General features: G+C 37.7%; 1 protein-coding gene across 2 annotated transcripts in view; it reads left to right on the forward strand.

Annotated features, from left to right (window-relative positions):
- Positions 1 to 27,226, forward strand: part of VCAN (versican) — a 112,822-nt gene that overhangs the window by 73,130 nt on the left and 12,466 nt on the right. For both annotated transcript variants that reach the window (XM_084504966.1, XM_084504967.1), the window contains 5 exons: positions 2,407 to 7,920; positions 9,702 to 9,815; positions 12,065 to 12,178; positions 19,433 to 19,591; positions 20,512 to 20,594. In XM_084504966.1, coding sequence (XP_084361092.1) covers positions 2,407 to 7,920; positions 9,702 to 9,815; positions 12,065 to 12,178; positions 19,433 to 19,591; positions 20,512 to 20,594 — 5,984 coding nt within the window. The remainder of the gene's footprint in view (positions 1 to 2,406; positions 7,921 to 9,701; positions 9,816 to 12,064; positions 12,179 to 19,432; positions 19,592 to 20,511; positions 20,595 to 27,226) is intronic.

The raw sequence follows: 27,226 nt of genomic DNA on the forward strand, positions 1-27,226 counted from the left end.
AGATTTTTTTTTTTTAAATATGTATGGTTCTGTGCAAAAGGATGTTACATGCTTTGTGCACACAATCCTAACAGCTGTACATGAAGTCATAATCAATGCTTATGCCAGGCTAGCCTATATACCAGGTTATTTATACACATTCCTTCTTAAACTTATACATATTCCTTCTTAAGCTGTGTACACAGTACAAGCCATCTTTCTTGTCTGTGCACATCTTCCTATGTAGCTCTCTGGTTCTGTACATTTAGTGTGGTTCCCTTTTCCCTTTTTCATTTATTGAGTTCTTGTGTATTTGTTGCATTGTCTATTCTGAAAAGAAAGTGTACAATTCTGTGCTGATGGGAGCTTCTACTTTTTATGAAAATATGATTCCTTGTTATAGTGACTAGTATTGCTCTTTGCTGAAATTTGTGGGTTTTGAATGTGACTGTATTACTTAGTTGTAGACATGCATCTCCATGTCATCTTGGACAAATAGCAAAAATCCTGCTTTTCTGTGTGAATAAAATTTGAAAGGTAGATCTGGGAAAACTCAAACAAATGGCTGCAGAAGCTGTACTTTCCTGTGGTAGCAGGCAGTGTGTGTAAATATTTCAAAACCACTGGAGGAAGGAACAGGGAGAAATTCTCTCATTACAAGCATTGCATAAAACAATTCCCTACAAGCACATGCTGGGGAGAGAGGAGGTGTTTAATTCTGTAGTCATCTAACAGAGTTTTCATAGCACAAAGTAAACACCAGGCTTCAATGATGCAATAGTGAGTAGCTGGGCAGCAGACAGGTAGGTACAAGACAACCTTTTTTCTTTGCTCTGGGAGCCCTGAACTTAGTGCTGTACAAACTGAATCTTTTAGTGGAAATGAAGACTCAGTAATACTTCATAAGTTTAGCAGTAAACAAGGGGTGAGATATTAGAACATTAATTCTCCACAGAGCTGCAATGACCTTTTCAAGACCCAAGCTGCAGTCAATTTGTATGCACAAAATACTCAAGACAGGAATCACAAGCCTTTCACAGTGCTGTGCTGTGCACCAGTTTAATATGATTTAATACATTCTTTTCCAGAATGATCACCTGATTACTCTGTCTCTGAGGGCTCAATAGTTCTAGAGGTTAAATAGTGTTCATACATTTAGATTAGATTTACTTCTAAATTTTGCTCTGTCATTCACTTGGTATGCCAGAACACCTGAAAGTGTTCTCTGAGAAGCATCCATCACTGATAAGGCTGTGAGACTCTAAGAGTCCTGTATGTTCGTCTCTACTGGTACATGTAAATAGAGGTGTATTGGTTATGCCAGTTTACAACAACAAAAAATAATTTCACTTTGGACAAAATGGTTTTAAAGATAGAACCAGCAAGATTTGTTCATGGAATAAGAATTTAGTACAAAGTTTCCAGATTCAAATCAGCCAGACAAGTGTTGTATCAATCAGAGCCTGATATATTTATATTTTTCTGAGTCTGGTGTTTGTATGTGTTTAATGAGAACAGTGTCTATTGTCTAGAAAAGAAGGTTTGATGTAACATTTGTTCTGAGAAGGTGCATTTTTAAAGTGTCTGTGGACTTTGTGATCATAAATCTTAGATGAATACATAAGGGCTTCCATAGCTAAAACATTGTCTACTTAGACCGTCGTTCTTCTTCTTTATCTGGTTTACTAGCTAGAGAAAAAAATTAGAGGTCTGCAGTCTGTGGGAGTGTGTGAATAATTTAAAGTGAGTAATAAGCAGAAAAAAATGGCTGGACTTTACTCATAATACTGTCTGACTGGTGACTGATTTTTGAGTCTGGTTTACTTTTTATCTGTTAAATAATTTAGACTTCTTTGATAAGTAAGACTTCATTTACTGCACAAGGTTTGAAGTGGAAAGAATAAAGCTTTTTTTTTTTTTTTTTAATGGTGTCACTAGTAATTTGAATTACTCTATCATGAGGATAAATGGAGCTACAGAGACATGTCCTCTATGTTCTATTTTGCTTTAGACTTCACTTTGCTTAGTTTCATCTAAGCTAAATTTTGGTGAAGGCTAGCTAGCATCACAAACGTGTATAAGTAGTTGCTGTAGGTTGGAACCACAGTCTTTTGGTCTAAAAAACTGGTTTCATCTTGTCTCTGCTATGTGGCACAGGAGAAGTTGGCTCTGGCATGGGTTTGGGAATACCTACAGTAATGAACAGCATTACATAAGCAATGTATTCAATACACAGGACCTTCAACTAGAAATTAAAACACTGGGAGAGCATTTAACTTATTGTTAATGGAAGAATATACTGAATTTGCTATGTTTCTTTTTGAATATTTTTTTTCTCCTATAGATTGGTTATACTTCATGTGTCTACTATAATGCACAACCATCACTGTTACTTAGGGATTATGAAAAGCTCTTTTTTTCTTGCAGATCATCCGGTGAATGAACTTTTGGATCTGTTCAGTCGCCACATGCTTCCTCATGCAATAGATGAACCCCACATTGATGCAGAATCAACTCAGACTGAACCCTGTACTTCAGACTCTGTGCAGGATTCATCTGAATATATAATATTGGATCCTTTCTTTCCAAACTTTATAGAATTTGAAGAGGAGGAAGACTGTGAAAATACTACTGATGTTACAACCCCTCCAGCTTTGCAGTTCATCAATGGAAAGCAACAGGTGACAAGTGCACCTAAAAGCACAAAAGCTGAGGAAGCGAGAAGTGACCAAATTGAAAGTGTTGCACATTCCAAAAATGTAACCTTTTCACAAATCAATGAAACAAACACCTTCATAATACCTGAAACTGAAGCTTCTGGTACAATGCAACCAAGCAAAGCTGGGGAAGTAATAGGGGCGTTTGAAGTTACACAACCGACAGCAGATGTTGCAATGTTAGAACCAGTGTATAGTGGTGAGTCTGAAACTGCCACAACAGACAAATCAGTAGAGATTACTTCTGTATATGAGCAGTCACCACAAAAAAATAAGGAGAGTGTAACATGGCACGGAACTGAGGAGAGCTCTACTAAAACTGTAAAAAACTTGCTTTTGATTACTAGCGAATCTTCTGGCGATGGCTCCACTGAATCTGATTTGTCTAGTTCTGCATTCACAGAAATTGTGGCAATGTCAAGACAGGAAGATGATGAGAAAGTTTCTGGTACAACTTCTGTTCCCAATGCATTTACCGTGGAAAGTTCTGCTGTAACTGCTGGTCTTGATGTTGGTTTTGATACTGCTACTGTCAGCACAGCTTTGAAAGGCTTTATTCCAGAAGAGGGAACTTCTGCTCCAGGAAATTATTATAAATCAACTATTAAACTTGATGCAAATTACCCTTTTGAAAGCCTTCTGGAAGAAACAAGTCAGACAGCAAAGCCCGAGTTAAGCGCATCTTCGTTTATAGTTCTAGAAGGTTCTGGGGATGTAGAAGAGGATGCTGCTATAACTTCAGCCATGACAACAGAAATGGCAATAACAGAAACACTTCCAATGCAAGACATTTCTTTAGGTTCTGGCACCGTAGTGCCCACAGAAATTTCTGTAACCATTTCAGGACTCACCTCTGCTTTGCCTGGAGGAACAAGCAATCTTTATTCTACTTTTGATCAAAGTTCTGAAGCAACTGTTCCCACCAATTCTCTGTCTAAGCTTATTACAGAACAAGTAGTTGGCAACTCAGTTCCAACTGAAAATAAAATTGAGGTAGAAAAAGAAATACAGACTGCAGTTTATTCAAGTCAGGAAAATTCAGCCACTATAGCAGAGGGAAAATCAGAATTGAATGAACTTGGAAGCACTACTGATGAAGTCAGAACTGCAAGTCAGGAACCCATCCCACTCAGAGAAACAGTACCAGTAACAGGTACCATGCATTCTGAAATCAAAAAGGTTACCAGTGTTCCTTTCTTGAGAGAGAAGAAGCTTTTTATCAATGAAGGATCAGCTGAAGAACCAGCAGACTTTTTATCAGGGAGTCCCACAAGAGAAGTGGTAAGTACTGGCTCCCCATTTACTGATGCAGGTTCTGGAGACATAGATATTATCATTGAGTCTGCTACTTTGAGTTCAGTTCCATCAAGGTCTGTCACTGAAATGCAAACAGAAAAGCATGAAGGAAAAATTTACATCACAGATGTTTCATTGGAGAATGCAACAGCAGAATATGAAGAACACGTGGGAACAGGTGAATCAGCAAGATCAATTTCAAGTACTGGGTCAGATGGCTTGACAATGGAGTCTGGAGTAGAAAGTCAGATGCCTCAGACTGTGTTTAGTACAGGAAATCCAGGAGAACTAACAGAGGAAGTAAAACCAAGAGCTCCTTCTGAAATAAAATCTAGTCATGCTTCTGGAGAAGATAAAACACTTCATGTTGCACCAGGAGTTAAAGCAAAGGATTTAGAAACAGCTGAAGTCACATCATCACCAGAATCAGTGGTTAATAACAGCCCTCTTGACATCATGGTGACACACAGTACTGGAAATATAAAAGCAATAGTTGAATCTACAGAAAGCAGAAATGGAAAAGATAGTTCTTCAACTGGCTCTTTGGGCAAAATTCTCCTGATTGAGCCTGGCTCTGGAGAAGAATTCAGAGGTGACAGCAGCACTACAGAACTGATGTCTAATGGACCTAATGAAAAAGTAATTGGAGATCATATCCCATTTATTGATCAGGGTTCTGGAGAAGCAGAAACTTTCACTGAATCATTTACAAAAACAGCAGTTTCACCCACAAGGAAACAAGAATCACAAGAGGAATATGGCAGAAGTGTTGTCAGCACGTCATCTGTGGATCATGCCTTCACTACTGAACCTAATGAGCCAGTCATGAGTGCTGAACATGAAGTAACTACGATGGGAACTGTAACTGACATAAAAATGGAAGAGAAAACAGTTGATGAACTGACAGTGAGAGCTTTTACTACGAAGTTTCCTTTGTCAGAAGATACTCGTTCAAAGGAAGATAAACTATGGGAAGTTTCCCCCAAAGTGATAGAATCTTCTGCAGAAACAACTGAAGATCCATTCTTCAGAAGTACGCAGGTTAACCATGAACATCTGGAGTTTTTAAATGTTCCCACTGTCAGACCATACTCAGAAGAAAAGAAAGTAGAAACTGAGTCTGGTGAAAAAATATTTTTCCTATTTAATAATGACAGAGTAACTGAGTCTGTAACAATTGAAAGGAAATATGTAAGCTCTCCAATTACAGTTACAGAGGAAAAAGAGGAGTTGGTGCAAAGTATTTTTCCTACAGAAGATACTGCCATATCACTCCTGACAACTAAAGAACAAAAACTACCAAATAATGATCTCATTGGTGATGCATTATTTTCAGGACAAGGATCAGGAGATGAGTTTACTGTTATTCCTTCTGTAGTGCCATTGGCTGTCAAAGAAATCACAAGTACTGCAAGTCCTCTGCCTTTTCATCCTGCAAATGTAGGACCCAACCTTTCAACTGACAAGACACAAGACTTTGAAAGAGGAAGCGCTGAAAGGTATGCTGAAGTTAATGAAGGAATTACAAGTTCTGCAGAAGAGCTGCTGTCAGGAACTGCAGACTCGATGATCACCAGTTCCCCAGCTTTAGCTGAAGACAGTTTCAAGAACTTCAGCTCTGAAGGCAAGGAGATGACACATTATTTTGTTGTTACTGAAGAACCTCACAATAAGGAAATGAACCATAGGAGGGGAGAAAATGAAACAGACAGGCCAACAGCTACTTCTAAAGTTGTGTCTCGTGAGGAAACTTCACATTTGCTGACTGAAGATGTCATAACTCCCGTTTCTGTAATACTGAGTGGAACTCCTAATCTTGAAACAGAAGAATCACTTGCAACCTCAGCAACAAAAATGCCAAGCAGATTATTACCTGAAAGCTCTGGAGAGGGATCTGGCTGGGTTGGTGTTTCAGATTCATTTCCCCATGTCACATTTACTCATTTGTCGATACCTCCTCGGACAAAAGTCGAACTAACTGCTTCACCTAGTGTTCCTGGAGAAGTTTATTCTGAAGTTATGACAACAGAGGCACCGACAGATGGATCACAGACTGTGATTACAGGATTAGTATCCCTTTTTATAGAAGAAGAAGAGATTGTGGCAAATCAAACTGCTGCTGAACCGAAGACAATTACATCAGAAGAACTAACAAGTGATACTGGCATATATGAGAAAATTATTCCAATGGTTGATGATAAAAGAAATGTTATATTGAATGTTTCTGTTTATGGTGATATTACACTAATTGAAGAACGACTTGAAATCCCATCAGAAGAAACAACTATTATAGACATGGACCACTCCAAATCAATGCCAGAAGATATTATAAGTGTGCAGACAATGCCCAATCCTGCCATACAGTCAACATATGGCAGTGATGATAGCATGAAAGCTGACATGGATAAATATGATTCAACACCTAATTTTTCTGTAATCAAAGAAAATTCACTTGGAACTGGTGATAGTCATTCTTTGACTACTTCCACCCAGCTAAGTAGTGAATCAGTAACATCTGGGCACAGACCAAAATTGGATGACAAGGATTTAGGTTCAGGGAATACTGTGAAGTTTGCAACAGAAACTCTCACCACTACTGGCCTTTATGAGATGAGAATTTTCCTTCCAACAGTACCCTCATTGGTAAGCCCTCATGTGCCTCATGAGTCTAAAGAATCTGAATTTGAGACTAAACATGTTCTGATGACAAGCACAACAGAAGACACATATGAGCTGAATACTTCAGCAAACAACCGAGTCATAGCAGATCAGAGTGAAACAATGTCTGTTTCTGGTTTTTCTGGAATGGGCCAAGAAGAACTGGATGATAAGAAGCCTGAGGTTCCTTCCCTTACACCAGATTTAACTATAGAGACTGAAAAGGCTTTGAAAACTGGCACGCTTGATGTAAGTATTGTCACCACACAGAGTCCTTCCCAACACACAACTGTGTCATCTAGCAGCAATGATGAAAAGCATCCTACAGTATATATACAAACAAAATCAGCATTGGCAGAGTATGAAGAAACGGATTCAGTGAGCCTTTATTCTGAACCTCAAACTAAATCCTCAGTAACTGTTCAGTTAGTTAATGGAGTGTCTGAGTATCCTGAGGTGATCGTTCCAAGTACATCATCGTCAAAGGGCACCGAGTCTGGTCACTCATCAGAAGGAACTTTCAAAGAGCTTAGTTCTGTTATTGCAGCAACTTATAAACCACCCACTACAGACCTTCTAGATACAACAGAGGCTTCTCTGCTAGAGTTTTCTCCTAAGCCTGAATCAGAAAGTCCAACTACTGAAAGTACTCCTCACTTTAATAAACTCATAACAGACAGGTCAGAGGAGACAGATTCTTCTGTAACTGATCTGGTTGCTGAGGAAGAAACAACTGTTTCTGGAGATTCTTCATCAATACATACCTTCCCTACTGCTTTTCTGAATTTTGGAGAAAGAGCAAGCACAGATGTTCCAGATGTTAGCACCATAAAAGTTGAATCCTCTTCAGAGAAAGCAAAGAACCCTAGTCAAGAAGGTGACAGGAGTACAGAGAGGGAGATCCCATGGCTTCTTTCCACACCTGTTTCAGATTCACCTAACAGTGTAGAAGGTGGGTTATTCAAACCTGAACAGGAAGCAGTTACAATGCTAACTTTGTCTTCACAACCTTTGGATAGAAGCATAGAACCACAATCAGCTTTGCTTGGTCGAGAGGAGATCACAACAATGTCTTCTAACATTGCAACAAACAATACAGCCCCTGGAAAAAATCCTTATCCAAATAAGCAATCAACAATAAGTTCTGAGGAGCTAAACACTCTTGAACTTGTAACTTCATCATTTTCCCTTCCGGAAGTCACTAATGGATCAGATTTCCTGATTGGCACGAGTGTGGGTTCGGTTGAAGGCACAGCAGTGCAAATACCAGGTAACTTCTACATACGATCACTGTCATATTTGTTTGTTTTGATACATGTAAATGTATGTCTTAACTCTGATAAGAGGTATGACAAGCATCGTGTGAAATACAACAAAACTCATGATCCTCAAGCTTTGAAATCGGCATGATTGTAAACCCTACTGTGACAAAATGAAGGATGGGGGGACTGAAACTCATGCTTAGTGTTTTTTTTTCTGAGTGTTTGCATCGTGGAGCTCTGGATCAGATTTGAGGTGACCAGCAAGTTCTAAAAGACAGGAAGGTAACACTCATTGTGGTAAAGAATTCAGATGTAATAACTTATTTTTTCCAGTTTTCAATGGAGATAGATATAATTATTTTATCTGATAGCTATTCTCTGTTGGCATGACAATAGTACTTACGCAGCTGCTAAACAGTTAGAATTGTTTTATAACATGTTACATAGCAGGAAAATAAGCAGTCTGTAGGAAGACAAACATGCAATAAACATGGTTAGGTACTTAATACAGCCCTTCATTTTGGACTTGCAGTGAGGCAGTCCTAAAACAAGAACCATGTTTTGTGGAGATGAGATATTCTGAAAACCTCCAAAGCAAGATCCTGTCCACTTACACTCCTGGATTCATGTCGGCAGGATTTTCTCCTAGAGGCTTTCAACTGAACCTACTTCCTTCCAATGACTTGATGGGGTACTTGGTACTTTAAGAAGACTAGTTCTTTAATTTCTAGATTAAAAGGGTAAAATAGATCTTATCTTTTATTTCATAAAGAATAGCCAAAGTATTTTAGGAAAATGTAACCAAAAATATAAACTTTTCTCATGTCTCTGGGTCAACTTAGGTTACAAAAGTCTCTTACCCATTTTGTAAGTTTTTAGAGCTAGGACTTTCTTCATGTGTCCCAGAGGGACTATCTTCATGATTTTCCTCTAACTCTGAGAAGTGGATACCTAGAAATGGTTATGTAGTGAATTTTTGTTTATGCGAATGATTGCTCTTAGGGATTAAATCAATTACAAATACCCAGGTATGTAAACTCAGTTGAAATAAACATCACTAGAAGGCATCAAAGCTCTGCAAGAAAAAGATATTCAAATGATAACTCCCATAAAAAATGAGGATTTCACTGCAGGTAAGTTTTATCTTAATGTTTAATTCAGTTACGTATGTATTCGGTACCTTTATTTGTATTCTTGAAATGTATTTTAAGGAAAGACAAGTGAGAAATGTGCATCTGTGAAAACATCCTTTCAAAGAAATAAGAATTTGTAGGCTGAATATAATAGACTGAATATAATGAAATGAAATGTCAGCAGACAGACAGTATTTTAAAGAGATGCATGTTCTGTGTACCCAATCATTCCACATAAACTAACCCTGTTCAAAAAAAAAGCAGAAGCATTTTCCATTCATTTTGCTTATGTTTAACTGATTTCAGCTATAATTAATTGTCATGTCATGCAAACTAAATCCTCAGTATAATATTGTGACTGCCAAATATAATACAAATTGCTATAAAAATGTAGTAATTCTGAAAATTATTTATGCTGGTTCATAGTAAGTGCCATGTTATTTTAAAAGTTGGAAATAGTGATGCCTCAAAATAAGCTTTACTGTTTTACAAAACTATCTTATTCCTAATATTCTATTTTGCTATTATAGTTTCTGTAACAACAGTAAACCCTGAAACATCAATGTAGAAATGAAGACAGATTTCTTTTTCCAAAAATTTAAAAAGATATCAGCTCATTGAGGCTACAGAGTAAACTTTCTTTTTCTACTTAACAGGACAAGATCCATGCAAAAGCAATCCCTGCCTTAATAGTGGTACCTGCTACCCACGTGGTTCATTTTACATCTGTACATGTTTGCCAGGTTTCAATGGCGAGCAGTGTGAATTAGGTAAGGTGATGCCATCTAAATACTGGATTATCTACAGATTAATTGAAGTATAAAATTTCCATACACAAGATTTGCAAATTTTTTTTTTTTTTGAGGTTGAAGAAGACAGACATTTTAATAAATTCTACAGTAAAGCCTTACTTATGGACTGAAGAATGTCTATTAACCATTTTTCTTTCTGTCCATAAACTGTACAAACAGGTGCACATACAAATATAAGAGAAGTATTTAAATTAACTGCATGTCCTAGACAAGTTAACACTAAATTCATAAATATATCAAATAAGAATACATCTACATTATTATTTGGGATAATTCCTTAAAATCTTTCTGTAATTATTTGTAAAATAGCCTAGTCCCAAACATAGCAAGGAAGCTGAACACTGAATGCCTGCTGATATTTTTTCAAGAAAATTGCAAATATGACCATAGTCAGATACATCTTCAGTACAAATTAGTATTTTGGTAACTCTTCCAGCTGAGGACCTCCTCATGCTGCCTAAGACATTTGGCATTCCCTGCTATGAATGTTGGTTTCAAGAGACTGACCAGTACAGTTCAGGGTGACCAGCTTTTCTTTCCAAACAAACAAGTCAATGTATGATGAAACTGGCTGTTTGGCTATTTTGTGTAAAACTGTTTTAGTCTTTTTTTTTTTTTTTTTAATTTTCATTTTAATTCCCTGATCAATTTTAGGGGGTTGCCTATTACACAGTCACTTGCTGAATTTGAAAGAAAAAAATAGATGCAGTATTGCTTAAATGAGTTCCACTCATCAGTGCATCTAGGGAGGAAAAATTCAATCCACCCAAAGGTTGATATTAGTATAGGATAATCATCAGGACTACCGTGGTTTTATTTGTCTTCTACAAGAAAGGATTATTATGGTTAAAAAAACAATTAGCTAGTGTTTTTCTCTGCTTACTTAGGGCTTATTGATAAATCCAGTATTTCTCTAGTGGGTTGTTAGAGATAGATGTCACATTTTAAATGTTTCATCTTAGATCTTCTTTGACAAGAAATGTGGCATCCACTATTTACAATCCAGAGATCAGAGAGAATAATTTTCTTTCTTCCTTCAGATCATAAAAGAATAATCTGGCAACTTCTTACCCTGTAGAAGTTTTACCATTTTATTAGTAATTTGGAATGGGACTCTCCACTGCCAGTTACCATTTAAAAATATGTTTGGTGGTGCTTGAGAAAGTAAACCTCAGCATTTCTATACATGTATTTCAGAATATTCTACATATGAAATACAAAAAGTCAATGAGAGCTATCCAAATGATTACAGCAAATAAAATACCTAATGCAGTGATCATTCCTAGGATTTCACAACTATTGGTTTGTAGATACATATTTAATTCTTCTTTTAATTTTTTGATAGCCAATGACTAACAACAGCTTGGCTTTGATTAAGGTGTTTGCGAAATCTTCATTAGAAACACAGTTTGTTCTTATAAAAGGACATACTTGTTTATAGCCTGTGCAAATACATCCACATAGTATTTATAGTAAATGGACTGGTCATCCAATTGAAAACAAGAAGCCAGATGAGTAGGGGAGAGAGAAGTCATTTGTTTAATATGGAGCCATTGACTCAGGAGTAACCTGTGCATGGCTGTGAATGTTGCTATCTGACCGCACGTTCAGTGAAATTATCTTTATGATGGTTTACCCTTGTTTTGCTAAGATTAGATAAGGAAGAAATGAGACAAAGAAGAAATTACAAAATAATAAGAATCTAGGACACCCAGCTTTGAAGTCTGAAATTAACAGTCTTTCTGATGATATGAAATTTCTAACATGAAATATTTGAAGATATTTGAGTCTCCAGTATTTGATGAGATTTTTTCATGCCATGATCACACATTCAAGTCAAATTCTCTACTAATAAGATAAAATACTGCATACTGCACAGCAAGACTTCTTTCTCAGTTGCACAATGTGGGGCTGAAGATCTGGATTTTAGAAATTAACTCAGGAGTCAGAGTGCAGGATATAAAATTGTGGATCATTAAAGTCACATATCCTGAGGAGAACACTGCTTGATTTTGGGTGAAGAGAAAGGAAAGTTGTGCAGAGCGAAATTAGCTATCATACAAATAAAACTGCTGTCTTGGATCTTTTGCAATACTTCATTCTTCTGGATTGAACTGGTCCTAGTAATGATTATGAGCAAGGCTGAAGAACATTTCCGTTCTGGGAGGTGGGTGCATTATAAAAACACTTTTATCTTTATCTTGTAGATATTGATGAATGCCAGTCTAACCCATGCCGCAATGGAGCCACATGTATAGATGGCCTCAACACCTTTACTTGCCTCTGTCTGCCAAGCTATATAGGTGCTCTTTGTGAGCAAGGTAAGGTGTACTTTAAAATCCAGGGTGACCTAGGTCACAGACATGTAGCCATGAAAATACGATTAACTCTTTCAGGTCTAACTTGAGTAAAAGAACCTGAATTCATGCTTATGTACATTTATTTTGTTAGACCATGAAGTTTATCCTTTCTTCCTTTCCCCTCTTGTTCTTTTGCATCGTTACATCACAGAGTTACTCTTCATCATGAGCAGCGGGGTGTACCTGTTTTGTTTTGTCTTTTTGTGGTTTTGATTACTTGTTTGTTTTTCCAATCAGTGAAGGAACCTAAAAACTTCTTTTTGAGAGAAGAATCATACCACCAGCCAGCTAAGACTCTTCCAACTTTATATACCTATCTGCTTTCATTTCAGTACTCTTCTGGAGTAGCTAAGCAAAGCCTCCTCTAGAAGAGGGGGGATTGAAGAAACTCTTAAAAACTGTGGCAAGTAGCTAGTGACGAGAAGACATTACAATTTTTAGTCTCAATAAAATTTGAGTATGGTAGACTTCAATGATTTGTGGCTCAGGAGTTTTTGTTTAAGGTTGCATCTGCACCATCTTTGCAGTTGAATGAGAGCAAACACTAGCCACATGCTAAACTGACCAAAACTCATACTATTGCCGTACTGAATATTAACAGATATATCAGGCAGTCTCCGTGTCAGAGTAACTACAGCCATACAGCTTTCAGGTGGCACCAAGGCAAACAAAGCCTGTTCATATTGCCTTGCAGACTACTACGAAGACACATAACCAGGTCCTTTCATCACTAGTGATACTTATGGGATAATGAGTGGAAAGAGTTACTGTTGGACTGAGCATCTCTCTTTAAAAAATCTATACAGTGCGAAAGACACATCAGAACACATCTCTTCCAACAGGTGTCACTGGAAAGTAGAAATAGTCTACTGAATATGCCAGATTATATGTCCTTTCACAGGGCACCATAACCTTGACATCATCATCCCACACTATTCTAGGTTGCTTTGCTCTGTTTTAGGGCAAGTAGGTGCAGGATCACAATTACAGGGATGTTTTAAAAGATCTTCTAAACCAGGCAATTGAAACTAGATTAAACATCCAGGTTCCTGTAACTGTTATTTGCAGTGTCTGCAAGAAATCCTGCTGTATTTAATAGAAATATTTACTCTGCAAGATGCTTACTTAATATGTGCTTGTAGGAGGGGGGAAAGGGTAGCAAAATCTGTTCTGTCACTAAAATTAATGAAGGCGTTTCCATGGAAAAAAAAAAAAAGAAAGGGTACTTTAAAGCGTACTTTCTAAAGCTTATAAAAATATCCTTCTTTCTCTTTTTCTTCAGCTGAGTGGTTTCATTTACAGGTGAATGAACTGGACCTTTGGATTTGTTTAATGAATACTGCCTATTTTCAGGTTTGTTTTTCACCTTTAATGAGTGAAAGGCAGTTTGAAAACTCTTCCAGCTCAACCTATAGAGGTTTGTTTGTTAGAGTAGAACCCTCTCAAAGCTGACTGGCTCCAGCATTTTTCACTGTTTATTTTTTTCAGTAGTTTGCCCAGCCTTGTGATTTGAAAGGAGTTTCTGAATCTGCTCTCCAAAATTACAAGTTGACAGTGTTTTCACAACAAAAGAAATAAATGTTCTCACTCCCCTCCTCCTCCCTGTCATTTCAGCAAATCCGTAGCAGTGAGTGGCTCTGAGTACTGTGGTAGCTTTAAGCTGCTTTTTATGACCAACCTGAGAGTGCATTTTAGGTGGTTAATGGGAACATTTCCTAGTTTGTCAATCAGAACCAGAGCCCTGTTCACTCAGCTTTGGAATTTAAATTTCCTCCACTTAAAGTCCTGCAGTGGTTTGGGACTTGGTAAAAGTGTTAGTGCCAAATTTCCACTCCACCAGACAAAATAAAATTGTGTTGGCAACTCAGACACAGTTGTCTCGCAAGCAGGCTTTATTTCAAGGCACCAGTCCTGACCTCACTAGATTTAAAGACCAGCCAGAACGACAGAACGTGTACCTCAGTGCCACAGGAAAGGTGGAGTTGAGCACACCAAGATTATATTTCATTACCTTCTCTCTCTTTTTTTTTTTTTTTCCTCCAGTATATACTATTTATTTTAGAGAGCCTCAGAAAAAAAAAAAAAAAAAAAGAAAAAAAGTTGAAGGGCTTTTTTAGACATGTTGCTGAGTTTTCAAAATATTATGGAAGTGAATGGAAGCAGTGAATGCATGTTGCCACTGAAAATGAAACTCAGAACATAGCAGACAATTTCACTACACTCCAGTCTCAAGACACTGGTGTGGAAAAAAAAAAAAAAAAAGTAGAGTTCAGAATTTTACCAAAATGTCCCCGTGAGACTTTTATAGAATAAGAGATCTTTGGCTGACATCTAGCATAGTATTAGAGTTAAGAGGAGATGTGACATGGGGACAGTGTGGCTGCATGTCAGGAAGCTCCAACAGGTGGTGGGAGTCAAGAAGCCTTCAGGGTGATCTAACCTAGGGTGAAGTAAATCAATTCTGAGAATCACTGAGCTGTAATTGGCTCCCTGACAGACATTTTTCTTGCCAGGTGGAAGCAGTTCAGCAGACAATCTGAGCCCGGGAACTTCTTCCTAAAGAGAGCTAAAGTTGTCTAATGTTAGAAATAGAGCAACCAAGGGTGTTTCCTTTCTAAACTAGATTGGTAGGTGAGCAAGCCAGCATTGCTTCTGATTCAGACTAGATCAAAGGGGAGCAGAGGACCTCTGTTAGAAAATACCCTCTTTTGCCCATCACGTGTATCTTTTCAAAGCACAGATGCTTGCCACTTAGTGACATTTGCATGTCACTTCTTATATGCTGAAATACCCAGAAAAGGTTTTTGGAAAGGTGACTGCAGGCCTTGGTATGAGTCTTATCCCAGGAGATCCAGTGGTCATTTCATTGGCATGCCTCTGTGGAAAGCCCTTTGGAGAGCTTTCAGCATCCCATTGAGTGAGGTCAGAGCTGGGTAGATGAGCACATCTTTCTGTCTCCATTTTCCTTCCATGGCTGGTTGGCCCTTTTCTTTCCCCCCTACCTCCTCCCCCACCCCCCCACCCCCCCCGGTTCCCTCCCCTTGCTATCCTAACAGTTGTCTACCTGCTTTCAAGGAGTGGTGTTTGCCTTTTAAACTCAAAGTCTAGCTTTCTCCACTGCAGGATCCCTACAGACACACCTCACCAAGCCAGCTTACCAAATGCAGCTGCATGCGTGGGCCTGTGTGCTAAGCTGGTACACGTTTGTTAATAGACATGCCTCCCTGGCATAACATAGATGGCTGCTCTGACTTCCAGGTTCTGAAAACAAAACTTTTTTTTTCTTTTTGTCATGCGAAACCTATTTTATTTTATTATTTTATTTTATTTTATTTTATTTTATTTTATTTTATTTTATTTTATTTTATTTTATTTTATTTTATTTTATTTTATTTTATTTTTATATCCCAAGTTCTTTGTTTAAATGCTTGTGATGGCTTCTATCTCATTTGATTCACTTTGTTCCCAGAGCTTGGTAGCTTGGAATGGAAGTGTTTGAGAAGGGCTAAGTGCAAGGATGCTTTCTGAAAACAGATGGTCTCTAGCTGATGTCTTTCAGCTGAGGAAGGACTGTTTTGAATATTTACCAGAGATTTGGTTCCTCCTCAAGATGTGTGGGCTAATGGGCCTCAGGCGTTTGTTCATTACCTGAAGACAGACAGTCACGGATAAAATCCACAGCTGAGCAGGACTCTCCTTACGTTCTAGCACCTCTTGTTCTGTCTTTGTTTGCTTTAAGCCTCGTATGAAATGTATTTAAAGACAAGGGCCCTACTGTCAGCAGCATATTGCAGCTGTTGAAAAAGCAGTACCTGCTTATGTATTAAATCTAAAGTGAATTTTTTTTTCTTCTTTTTTTTGAATGCAGTCTAGAGTTGTTACACATACACAATTGCAGTTATAAAGAACAGAAGTTGTGTAAGTCAACTCCTTGCACACATCACTGAAAAAGCCTGTAAGTTGTAATAAATCTTAAAACTTAGTCAGACAATATAAATATGGCACGTAGTGTTTTCAGTCTTTCTGTCACATTCTGGAATAAGGTTACAGAAAGCTGTGACTACCTCCCAGGATAAGTCTACAGTGAACATGGAGTATTGTATTCCGTAAGTCCTCACACCTACTCTGTTCTCACAGGTGATTCAGTCAGAAAGTTTACAGCCACCTGCAATTAGATTTTACTGGTTCAAGAAAGGCATTAAAAGGCATTAAAAACCTATATCCATATGGAGCACTTACCTTTACCTTTGTGTCTCTCTTTCATTTGTATTAATGCATTAAGATATGTATGCATTAATACATGTGTGTGTCTGTATATATATGTGTGTGTATAAAAGTATATGCATGTATATATGTCCTTGCGCACACACAAAGTCAGGGTAAATCAGCATTTCTTTCAGTTCTCTGCAACAGAGTTGAATCAGTCCCCACATTTTTATTTGCCTGGTTCACATTTGTTGTCCTCTGGCCTCATGATTCTCCCTTTCTTACTTTTTCACTCTTCCTTTGACTCTTTCCTTTCAAAAAAATAAATTCTCCCTTCCTCTTTTAAAAATCCTATTTATTTTACAGACTTCAGCCCTATCTTCTTTTCTTTGGTAGTTTTGGTCTACAAACAAGTGCTGAAGAAGTTATTTAATATTTTCCTCTTGGAAAAAAAAAAAAGAAAAAAAAAGTCCGTGTTGTTTTGGATAGGAGGGAAGAGTTGTATGTGCACCATGGGTGCGTGCATATCAACTCTGAGTACATATGTTGCAGTTTTGCATCCTCTGCCTTATGAGGAAGAATTCTGGTGCTGACAGTTCATACTCGGGCCATTACATCTCATTCTTTGGACCCAGTCATTGGGCTTTGCTATTTTCAAGCTGCTTTGCTTCCCATTCAGCCCTTCATCAGACCTTCTTTCAAGTCCTGGAGCCCCTCCCTGCAGAGGCAGGCAAAGCTAACTTAGCATAGCCTGGATCTGCTCTCCAGCTATGATGTTCTCAGCATGCAATACTGCTTGTTATTATCTGACTTCTTTCCTGTGGGACAAGGTGGTCCCTGAACAAGATGAATAATAAAAACTTAAGTGCCTTTTCAGAGGACACATCACTGTTAGTCAGCATTGTGTGGTTAAACAAATGTTCAAGGGAGCCAAAGGCAGACTAAACTTTAAAATGGCCTAGGTCCCAGAGATTAAAGCTGTATCAGCAGCCTGCACCTCGTACAGAATGCAAAGAGGGAAAACATCAAAAACTAACAAGCTGCTAGTATAAATTAAAGTCATTTTTTTCATAGCTGGGATTACTCAAAGCACAAGCAGTTTTCTGCAGCTTAACTTGTTGAAAATAGAAGAGAGACGACCAGTGTAAACTCATTATGCCATCATATTCAGTACATTTATGTCTGTACTGACAACTTTTAAAAAAGGATTTTGATACTAGACTCCTAAGAAAATAACTGCTGTGTTATTAATGTTGCCAGGAGCTGACAGAGAAATTCTGGTAAGCCTCTGAAGTGATATGTTTGCACATATCTATTCATATATATGTGAAGTCTATTATTTTATCTTAGGAGATTTTAAAAAGCAACCAGACTTCCAAAAAAATTGACACTTCCATGCTTCAGGATATGTGAATGGCATCTCTCTGCTCTGAGTTAAGAATCAGCCTTGTGTTATGAATTATTTATTTTCCAGAACTGCCTCTCAGCTGGTAGCTGCTCTGACCTGAAAAATATCATAGTTAAGGAATTTGCAGTCATATGTCATTGGCATATTCTATGTTTGGCATTTCCCTTTACTAACGTAAAGAGAGCCTCTTAGGCCAGAGCATCTTATTAACTATTAGATATATTTATTTATTGAAAATACATGATCTAATTCACACCCAGAAAGTACATATACTTCTGGAAAGGCAAGATGGTTCCTTTGAGACAAAGTTTTGTTTTGGCATTGACACAAAATCTTGTGGGAAGTGGCAAATTCTTGTTTGTAGGGGGAAAAAAAAAAAAAAAAAAAAAGCCAAGCTTTTGTTTCTGTTCTTTAGGACCCTGCAACAGAGGCCCGTCAGGGTCTCAGCATGTGCTGAGATTGCTGGAACCAGCTGTAGTCAGAACATGCCACAACCTTGTGCTGAAGTGTCCTTTATGGTGCCATTTCATACACAGTAAATCAAAACAGTCTGAGTTTTCTGTAGTTTTTGTTTGTTTGTTTGTTTGTTTGTTTTTCCCATTCCTCCCCAAAACTCTCATTTCTTAATGACAGGTTCTTGTCATTGAGCACAGCTCAGGCACACTCAGGCATCATATTCGTTATTGTCCATCTTACTAACACTGATTTTTGCCTATGATTCATTTCTACAGCGCTGGTGCAGAAAGAGACTTGGGATGAGAACCTTGCTTCTTGCCATCTATTCTCTTTGCAGCTGCCTAACCTTGATGAAATAATTAACGTCAAATCCACAGATTGTTACTCTTCCAAGGCTCACATTTATATCTCTATATCTTTTTAGTTGAAAAGAAATACTGGCTGATACGAACTTCTGTCTATTATGTATTCTTATCAGCACAATCCCTTGTACAAGCACAGACAATGTGCATTTCATTACATTGTATTTCAGCTTTGTAGCCTTCTTTAGAAACTGATGCCTAGAGTTTATTAAATTATAGTTTATCATGGAAGATGGGTTTTGGAGGAGGATTTGGAGGGGTAAATTCAGAAGGATAATACTGCAGCTTTGTGTCTGGACTGAACAATAACAAGCACATTCCTACACGATTATTTTCCGTTATCAGTTTCTTTCAAACCAAGGTAATTCAGTGCAGTCATTCAAAGAACTACTCCCCCTTATAAGTGAAAAATTTAATCCCTGATTACAGACTCAGAAAATTTAGATGAAATGTAGACTAATGACACTCTAACATAAAGTCATTTCATTCACCCTGAGTGATGGAGTAAAAATATCCCTATGAGATTGTCTGGGTACAGCATAATTTAAACAGTAGAAGATCACAAAGCTGCCAAGTACAGTTATACTGCTTACATAAATAATATACTTGCAGTTTACACCAAAACTGGGTAAACAGAACAACATGAAAATGTAATTAAAACTCAAGATACTTAACGAGTTTTGGGCATCTTCTTAAACCTTTTGTTCTACAGAGTCCATCCATGTGAAACATGTCCATGTTCCATGCCCATTATCAGAAACACGGTTTGTTTATTTGTCACAGACACGGAGACCTGTGATTACGGCTGGCACAAGTTCCAAGGACAGTGCTACAAATACTTTGCCCACCGGCGCACATGGGACACAGCTGAAAGGGAATGCCGTCTGCAGGGAGCCCACCTGACGAGCATCTTGTCCCACGAGGAGCAGATCTTTGTGAACCGTACGTACTGTTGTCATCTCTCTAAGCAAGCACAGGCACTGAGGATTCAGAGAGAGGATCATATTGGCCGTTCACTAAACTTTTACATCTCCATGTTAAAATATACTTTTAGAATATAGAGATGTAAAGATGCACTTTGTTTTCTTGGTTGTCACTTTGTCTTTAAGTGCAAGATCCTTAATCTCTATTAAGTTATGACTTGTTACATAGAAAATGTTTCATTTTGGGGGAAAGTGAACTAGTCCTATGGTTTTGATATAGAAAATTAATTAAACTTTTTTTCTGGTAGCTTTAGATCTTTTGTTCACATGGCAAAAATGGCCAGGCCATCATGTTAGTAGGCATGTATAAAAGAATAGCTCCTATGAGTTAATGCTGCAAAATCTTGACCTCAGTCACAGCCTAGACAAAACTTGAAAAAATACTGTAAATTAAAATATTTGTCTTTTTTTTTTCCTTTCTTTTTCTCTCTCTTTCTCTCTTTCTTTCTCTCTTTCTCTCTCTTTTTCTCTCTTTCTCTCTCTCTCTCTTTCTTTCTCTTTTTTTTTTTTTTTCTTTTTTTTTTTTCTTTTTCTTTTCTTTTTTTTTTTTCTTTTTTTTTTTTCTTTTTTTTTTTTTTCTTTTTTTCTGATGTGTGCCCAGATAGGAAACTCATCTGTTTTCTTTGGGGGGGATGCAGTCAGTAATAGGCATGATTGTTTAAAACAGTTAGATAAGAATCTCCATTTTTATAGACATCCAAATTAAAATAAAAATGCTGAAAAACAGCCTGTAAATAGTTGTTTGCACAGGGAGTAGAAGAATCTTAAGAACAGGATGTCTGATTCATTCTATGCAAATTCTTTTTCTTTTCTTTGATGAAATCTCTCCCATTTATGGGAAAGTTAATAAAAATATCCTTCTGTTTCCTTTCCCATTAGGTATTGGGCATGACTACCAGTGGATTGGCCTCAATGACAAAATGTTTGAGCGTGACTTCCGCTGGACTGATGGTAGCCCACTGGTAAGATGCCTCTGAAATTAAATCATCCACTCCTTTCTTTTTGCTCTGTCTTATCAATTTCCCATCAGAACTGAGGGAAGCTGCATGAAAACATGCAGTCACTAAATATGCATCCAAGCAAACAGCCAGGATACTGTCTTGTTTCAGGATAATTTCCATTTGTGATGTAGTTCTAAAATCTTAATTTTAGTTCTTATTATTTTATATGTGGGATCTCCTAATGTTTCCAAAGAGAAAAGCTCAGAAAGTCTGAGACTATTACTTAGGGGTCACTGCTGCAGACGGTTTTGTTTTTCATCTCTAAGAAGATTCCTTACATATATAGAGCAGAATGCATTTTTTCAGATGAAGATACTGCATATGAGCCCTTGTCTTTTTGAGTGCATGAAGAAGCCTTTCAGGTCTTCTGGGGAGCTGTTTTAGTTGGTGTGGCAGTCTGATGGCTAGGATGTTGAAGCAGTCATTCTTAGGTGGTTCAGGAGGCCTGCAACCAATAATCTGTCCATAAAGTTTTAAGTTGCTGTTGATACCTCCTGATGCCTTAAAACATGAAGGAAGGAAAGTCAGCAGAAGGAGAGGGAAAACACTCCCTGTCCACCTTTAGCAGACCTAAATCAAATAGTTGCTTGATACAGTATCTCCAATTCAAAACAGACACTTCTGTAGAAGGGACAGGTGATTTATTGCTGTTTAACACCCACTGAATAGCACTATATATATAAAAAAGCAGTTATGATTATTATTTCCCCCCACCCCCAGTTGTGAATTCTTAGAGGAGAAAGCATCTGGACTACAGGACACAGATGTGCACATGCTCACACATGCACACAGTGATCATTGCTGCATACTATGTGACTACAGCTTATGTAGAGAGACACCTGGATCAAAGCAAGCTTTACTTATTACATTTTTATATAAATAGCCACAAAGTCCTTTAAAATAACTTATAAATGAGCCATTTCTTGGGAAACATGTGTAGGAGGTGACAGAATGGGGAGAAAAGGAAGGAAGATGAAAATGTTTGTTGCCCAATTGACTGCTTGGTTATTCTTTGGTGAAAACGACTTAAATCATGTTTGTACCCATTTGTGCTTGGAGCTACATAGTCTCGCAGGATGTAAGTAAAGGAGTTTCTTTTCATCACTTTCTCTTGCCTCTCGTGTATTTTTGGGAGCACAAGATGGGTCATGGCCTTGAGCTTCACTCATTCTGGATTATTTCATTCTCTGTTTCTTATGTGGCATCTTGCACCTCACTGTCTGAAACAGGCACTCTCTGAGGATGGTTTAACTTTGATGACACTATCCTCTAGTGGTGGTGATTCATTACACCTCAGGTAATAAATAGAAATAATGAAAAAATCAACTGTAAGCATAAAATGTAGTTCCTTGATGGTGTCCTTAAGTTCCAATGAATTTGAATACCATGTAGTTGAAAAATGTACATCATTTATGCATTTGCAGATGAAAAGCAGTTATGATAGTGTTAAATGAATCAATATAATTTACAATAATGAAAATAAGCATTATTTCATACATCCTCAGGCTCTAAAATAAATTTATGAGTAGAGAGACAGCTGTTGCGCATATCAAAATTTAAACAGCCTTCTGGTGTTCTACATATCAGGGTGCATCAGCTTTTTTTGTCTTTGTTGCCCAGCTCCTCTCCAAGAGATTATTGTCTGTCTAGAATTCTATTCAACAATTCTGGTGTAGTAGAAAATTCTTCATGTCTGCTGGGGATCCCCCTGATAAGCTGGAGACACTATCAACATCAGAAAAGCCACACCAACTTTCAGGTGGACAGTGCATATAGAAGTGATATATATTCATTTATCTTTATCTTGATAGTTTTCTGACAACAGCTTGGTTTAATCTGAAAATCATACTTATAATATTTCATAAGTTTTTGGGTTAAAAAGGGTTGTGATGCTCAGTAGATTTAAAAGAAAAAACAAATGAATAGCAGCAGCAGCAAGACACATCATGGATGAAATTATTGTCCCAGTGCTGCAGCTAACTTAGTACTGCGCAGATTAATAGCTGTGATAACCAGTGTTTACACATAAGAGTTGCGACTTCTCTTTCACATGAGTTTTTTGTTTGTTTGTTTGTTTGTTTTCCTGAACCAAACAAATAAAAGGAGACACAAACCTAGAACTGGAATCAGAAATCCCTGAACCACAGGCTTTACCTTTGGACAATATGGGATAAGGTCTGGATTACTCTGGTACACATTTTCCATGGACATAAGAAGACCAAAACTCAAATAGTTAGTATGTTGAAAAGAACTCTTTTGCCAGGTGTTGGCATGTCTTTTATTAGCAGTTTCTGGAAAAAGGATCAGGTGACTTTTTTCTTTATTGTTATTATTTTATTTGCACCTAAAAGGTATTTCAACCAATGAGTCTGATAGAAGAAAATCAGTCCTCTTTTTAGCATTTTCAGCTCAAAACCAAGCCAAGTGTTTTTCCAGAATTTTTAAACTGAAACTAAATGCCAGCCACCATTAAATATGATAGTCAAACAAAAGCACCTGCATGAGTTCCTTAGTGAAAAACAACAAACATACATTCAAGTGCACTGTACTTTGTTTCCAGTTACAGTGTGCTCTTGAATACACATGTCCAGCTCAGCTATTTTTTGTGGGCTTCATGGTCATATGCAGCAATGACATAAATCATGTGCTGCCTCACTTCCATATGCTCCCAAAATACAGTTTTGTTTTGTTTTGCCGTGTTTTTGTTTTTGTTTTTTTCTTCTTATTATTTTTTTTTTTTCTGCAGAGCCTTCTTGTCTGTTCATGTGAGATAAGTGTTAAAAAGCTGCAGTGGTGGGGCTGGAGAAGGTGATGAATTCATCTTTGTTATTGTTCTGGTAATGTGAGAAGGGTTAGAATCTCAGATGCAGTTGTGGAAATTTCCCCTCCCTGACCAACCAATGGATATCAGTTTTGCCAGTCAAATATGCAAGGGCCTTTAGGTTTTCTGTGAGATCAGATCATGCCACTTCAGTGGGACAGGAGATTTCTTAAGGTTGTGTAGGGAGAATATGACCAAGACTTTTAAAAATTGAGCATATAAAATTAGGGTTCTAACTGGGAAGCCTAAACTGAGCCTAGATTATGCCAGGCAGATTCACACTTATATTCTTATTTTGAAAAAAGGGGCAATTATTTAGGTGCCTAATAGTGGACTGTCTATTGTCAATCAGTTTTGGTATCTTGACATTCTTGGTGATCCCCCGTAGAAAACAGTGACTGTCAAAAAAATCAGCAGTCAAAAGAGTCCATTTCTCCTTGTGTTTATTTTTCATATACCAACCGGAATTTATGTGACTTGCAAAAATAAAGCCAATAACCAACTTTTGGAAGAAATGGTCTAATTCTCAGAGATACCCAAAGAAAATGTTTGTTTCTTGAATAACAAAACAGGTACAATCAAATTCAGTGAGAAAACAAGTAACAATGCTCAAAACACTTTTTCTTTTTTATTTTTTGATCCACATGACATTTTTCCATGCCTGTATTGTAGATTGACTATGTTTGAATATATGTTCAACATTAAATGCTGAAGACTTCAAAATGTTTTCTTTAACACAAACTCTTAGGACAAGGAACATTTATCTTTAAGTAGAAACATGTACAGTTTTAAATCGTATTATTGTGAGATTCTGTTCCTGCAAACAGTGTGTAAGGAGACCTTTAGATCTACCTCACTGAACTGTCTGATGAATAGTTATCTGTGTGCTTTTAGGGGATTTTGACAAGTTTTAGGTCTTAGTAGTACAGTAGTTCTCAAGGTAAACCTTCTCAGTAGTTTCCTGCTTTTCAGGCAAAATGTCATAACCTTGTGCAGCATATTGGGCAGTCTAGATAGTTTAAGCACTTCCCGCTAAGCATTACCTTTTCATCATGCTGTACTCCCTGTATTCCAAAAATGTATTGATCTTGAAAACTGCAAAATAACGTGATTAAAGTAGTTAGGTCACACCTTTGGTGCCCTAAAGTTCAGCTGGCAGTCCAGGTACTACTTTCACATAAACAGATTGCTTTCCATGAAACTGGTATTTCATTATATACATTTTTATTGGCCAGACATTATATTTGTCCTCCCCCCCCCCCCCCTTTTTTTTTGTTTGTTTGCTTGTTTGTTTTGCTTGTTTGTTTTGTTTGTTTGTTTATTGCAAATTCCCTTTGAAGACAAAGTGGGAGCTTCTTGCATATGGTCAGGGCAAAAGCTCTGGAGCTCCTTGGCTAAGCTTAGGGCACCTAGTCCAATATGTAAACCAAAATGAGATGTAATTTCACTAACACTGGAAAGTATTGCTGGCCACCTGCACGAATCCAATTTGTTCTGATTTGTTGTACTGTAGCTGTATGGCAAGAAGCAATTTTTTTTCTCATCTACAACGTGTTCTTGCTTCTTTTCTTTTGGAAAAGAAAGAGCTTTCCGGCATTTCCGGTGGTTGGGAGAGTTGGATTTGTCTTCTGGAGCTGATGGGCCACATGAAAAACACTTAGGCAGTGTTTCCAGTGTTCCCATTTCCTATCAAGGGAAAAGAGCTGATTGCAGCTGTGTGAGTGCAACACAAAAAGAAAATGTTCTTTCAGGAAACTGAGACCCAGGCTTGTGGAGCAAGTTCACCTCTCACTGTGGTGAGAGCTATAAGGCACTGCCACATGCCTGGACCTGTAGCATCAGCCACACACAAGATCATGTGGGCCAGAGGCAGGGGATTTGTAGCCTGCAAATTTTGACTCATCCACCTAGACCCTAATTTCCAGAAGGTTAATCTCAAAAACAAAGGCACTGAAGTGAGCTCAGAGTGCTCACAGCACCCCAGCACTCCTAGAGCTTCATTATTCATTGTGTCCTCAAAATCAGGCAAATTTCTGCTCAGCACATTTGAGGTATATGCATTTCACTGCACTGACAGACGGAAAAGGCAGAAGGAAATAATACAACATTTTTAAAAGCTTTTTTTTTTTTTTTTTTAATTTGCTTTCCTTCTATTACAGTGTGGTTGTGGGGCTGTCCCATTGATACTTAGTATGGGAAAGCATTAGTTTTCCTCAGCTTGATATTTTACAAGGGAATCAAAACAGCTACAAATAAGAGCTTGTTTACAAATAATAATACAGAATCAAAATTATTCTTGCACTTTTCTGTAGATTTTTCTCTTGCTTTTATGGAATAGTGAATAACTCTTTTACAATGATTCATAGAGAGTCTTCATTTCACTTATAAAATTCTTGAAAAAAACTCAAATAAGTTTGGTAAAATCACAGTGGTACAGGAGAAAAAAACAAAGCCCAAATAGTAATACAACTATATAAAAAGAAGTCTGTACTTCTATACAACTTCTATACTTCTATACAACTATATAAAAAGAAGTCCATTCCTACTTAGGTCCTTGTATATCTTAAATTTGATGTAATACAAACTACAAAATAACAAAATTTACACTGTCATTGGAAACATTTAATAATTGGCTTGATCAAAGACACTGTGAATACAATGCAACATTTGAAGGTATCTTAGGGAAATTGAATTTAAATAATTCACTTAGCTCTGTGAATACTAACTTTTACAGCTGTAAAGCACACCCATCCAAATAGAAGAAATCTGGTGTTGCTTTTGGCAGCTTCTCCATTGTGTTTGGGCTGCTGGCGTTTCTCTGTTAAGGGCCCTTGTGAGCAGGCACGGCGGTAAAGGAGTCCTTTGGAGCTATTCATGTTATGGATTAAGCGCATATAGCTACTTGGGGTTGTGCCTTGGGCCTCTGTCTCACAAGGGGAGTTATTCATATCCTTCGGAAAATGCTGTTGATAATTAGTGCTTTGTAGGGCAGTAAGCTCACTCCCATTACATAAGATTAGTGCCGTAATAAGGAGCTGGCTAGTGTCTGTGGCCAGATTGTCTGTCACTGGGAGAGTACTGCCAGCTAGGAGAGTAATGGGGCATATTGCCACTTTTAAAACTGTCCAGAGACTCTACGTTAGTTTTTCTTCCCTTCAGCACAGCAGCTTTACGCTGTGTGTTCGCAGTGCTGGCCCTCCGGTTGTCAGTCCTAGGTAGCTGCATAAAAAACACAGTAAAACCAAACCCAAGTTTAATCCTGGAGAAAACAAAGCCCTCTCTTTTCCCCACTTTATTGGTCAGTGAATCAGAATGGTCTGACCTGAGCAAATCTAAAACTGCACCCCTTGCATAAAGAGTAACGTTATTGAACACAAAGCCCTTCAAAAGGCACTGGGTTTTGTAGGGAGGTAGCCTGTCTCCGAGGGTTAAATAAAGCAAACAAACTAAAAAATACTGTAGTCAGCTGCAAACAAAAAGCTCATTGTGCCAATGTCCCACAGGATCCCTGCAGAAGGAGATTTTAAATCTACCAAATGTTTTGATTTTGTGCTGCAGTCAGTCATTACAGACTCTTTTTAAGATGCTCATTTGACCTGCATTTAACTGGGGGAGAAGTATATAACATTATTAATGACAGTTATGTTTTTAGTTCAGCCTGTTGTAGGCTGAAGGAAGGGCCTCTTGTACAAAGCGTTTTTTTTTGTCTTATTTTTACCAAGGGGGCCAGCAGTTTCTTCAGAGCCTCATTACAGCTGGCCCTGGGCTAAAG

Source organism: Aythya ferina (genome assembly GCF_964211825.1).
Source record: "Aythya ferina genome assembly, chromosome: Z".
Taxonomy (NCBI): domain Eukaryota; kingdom Metazoa; phylum Chordata; class Aves; order Anseriformes; family Anatidae; genus Aythya; species Aythya ferina.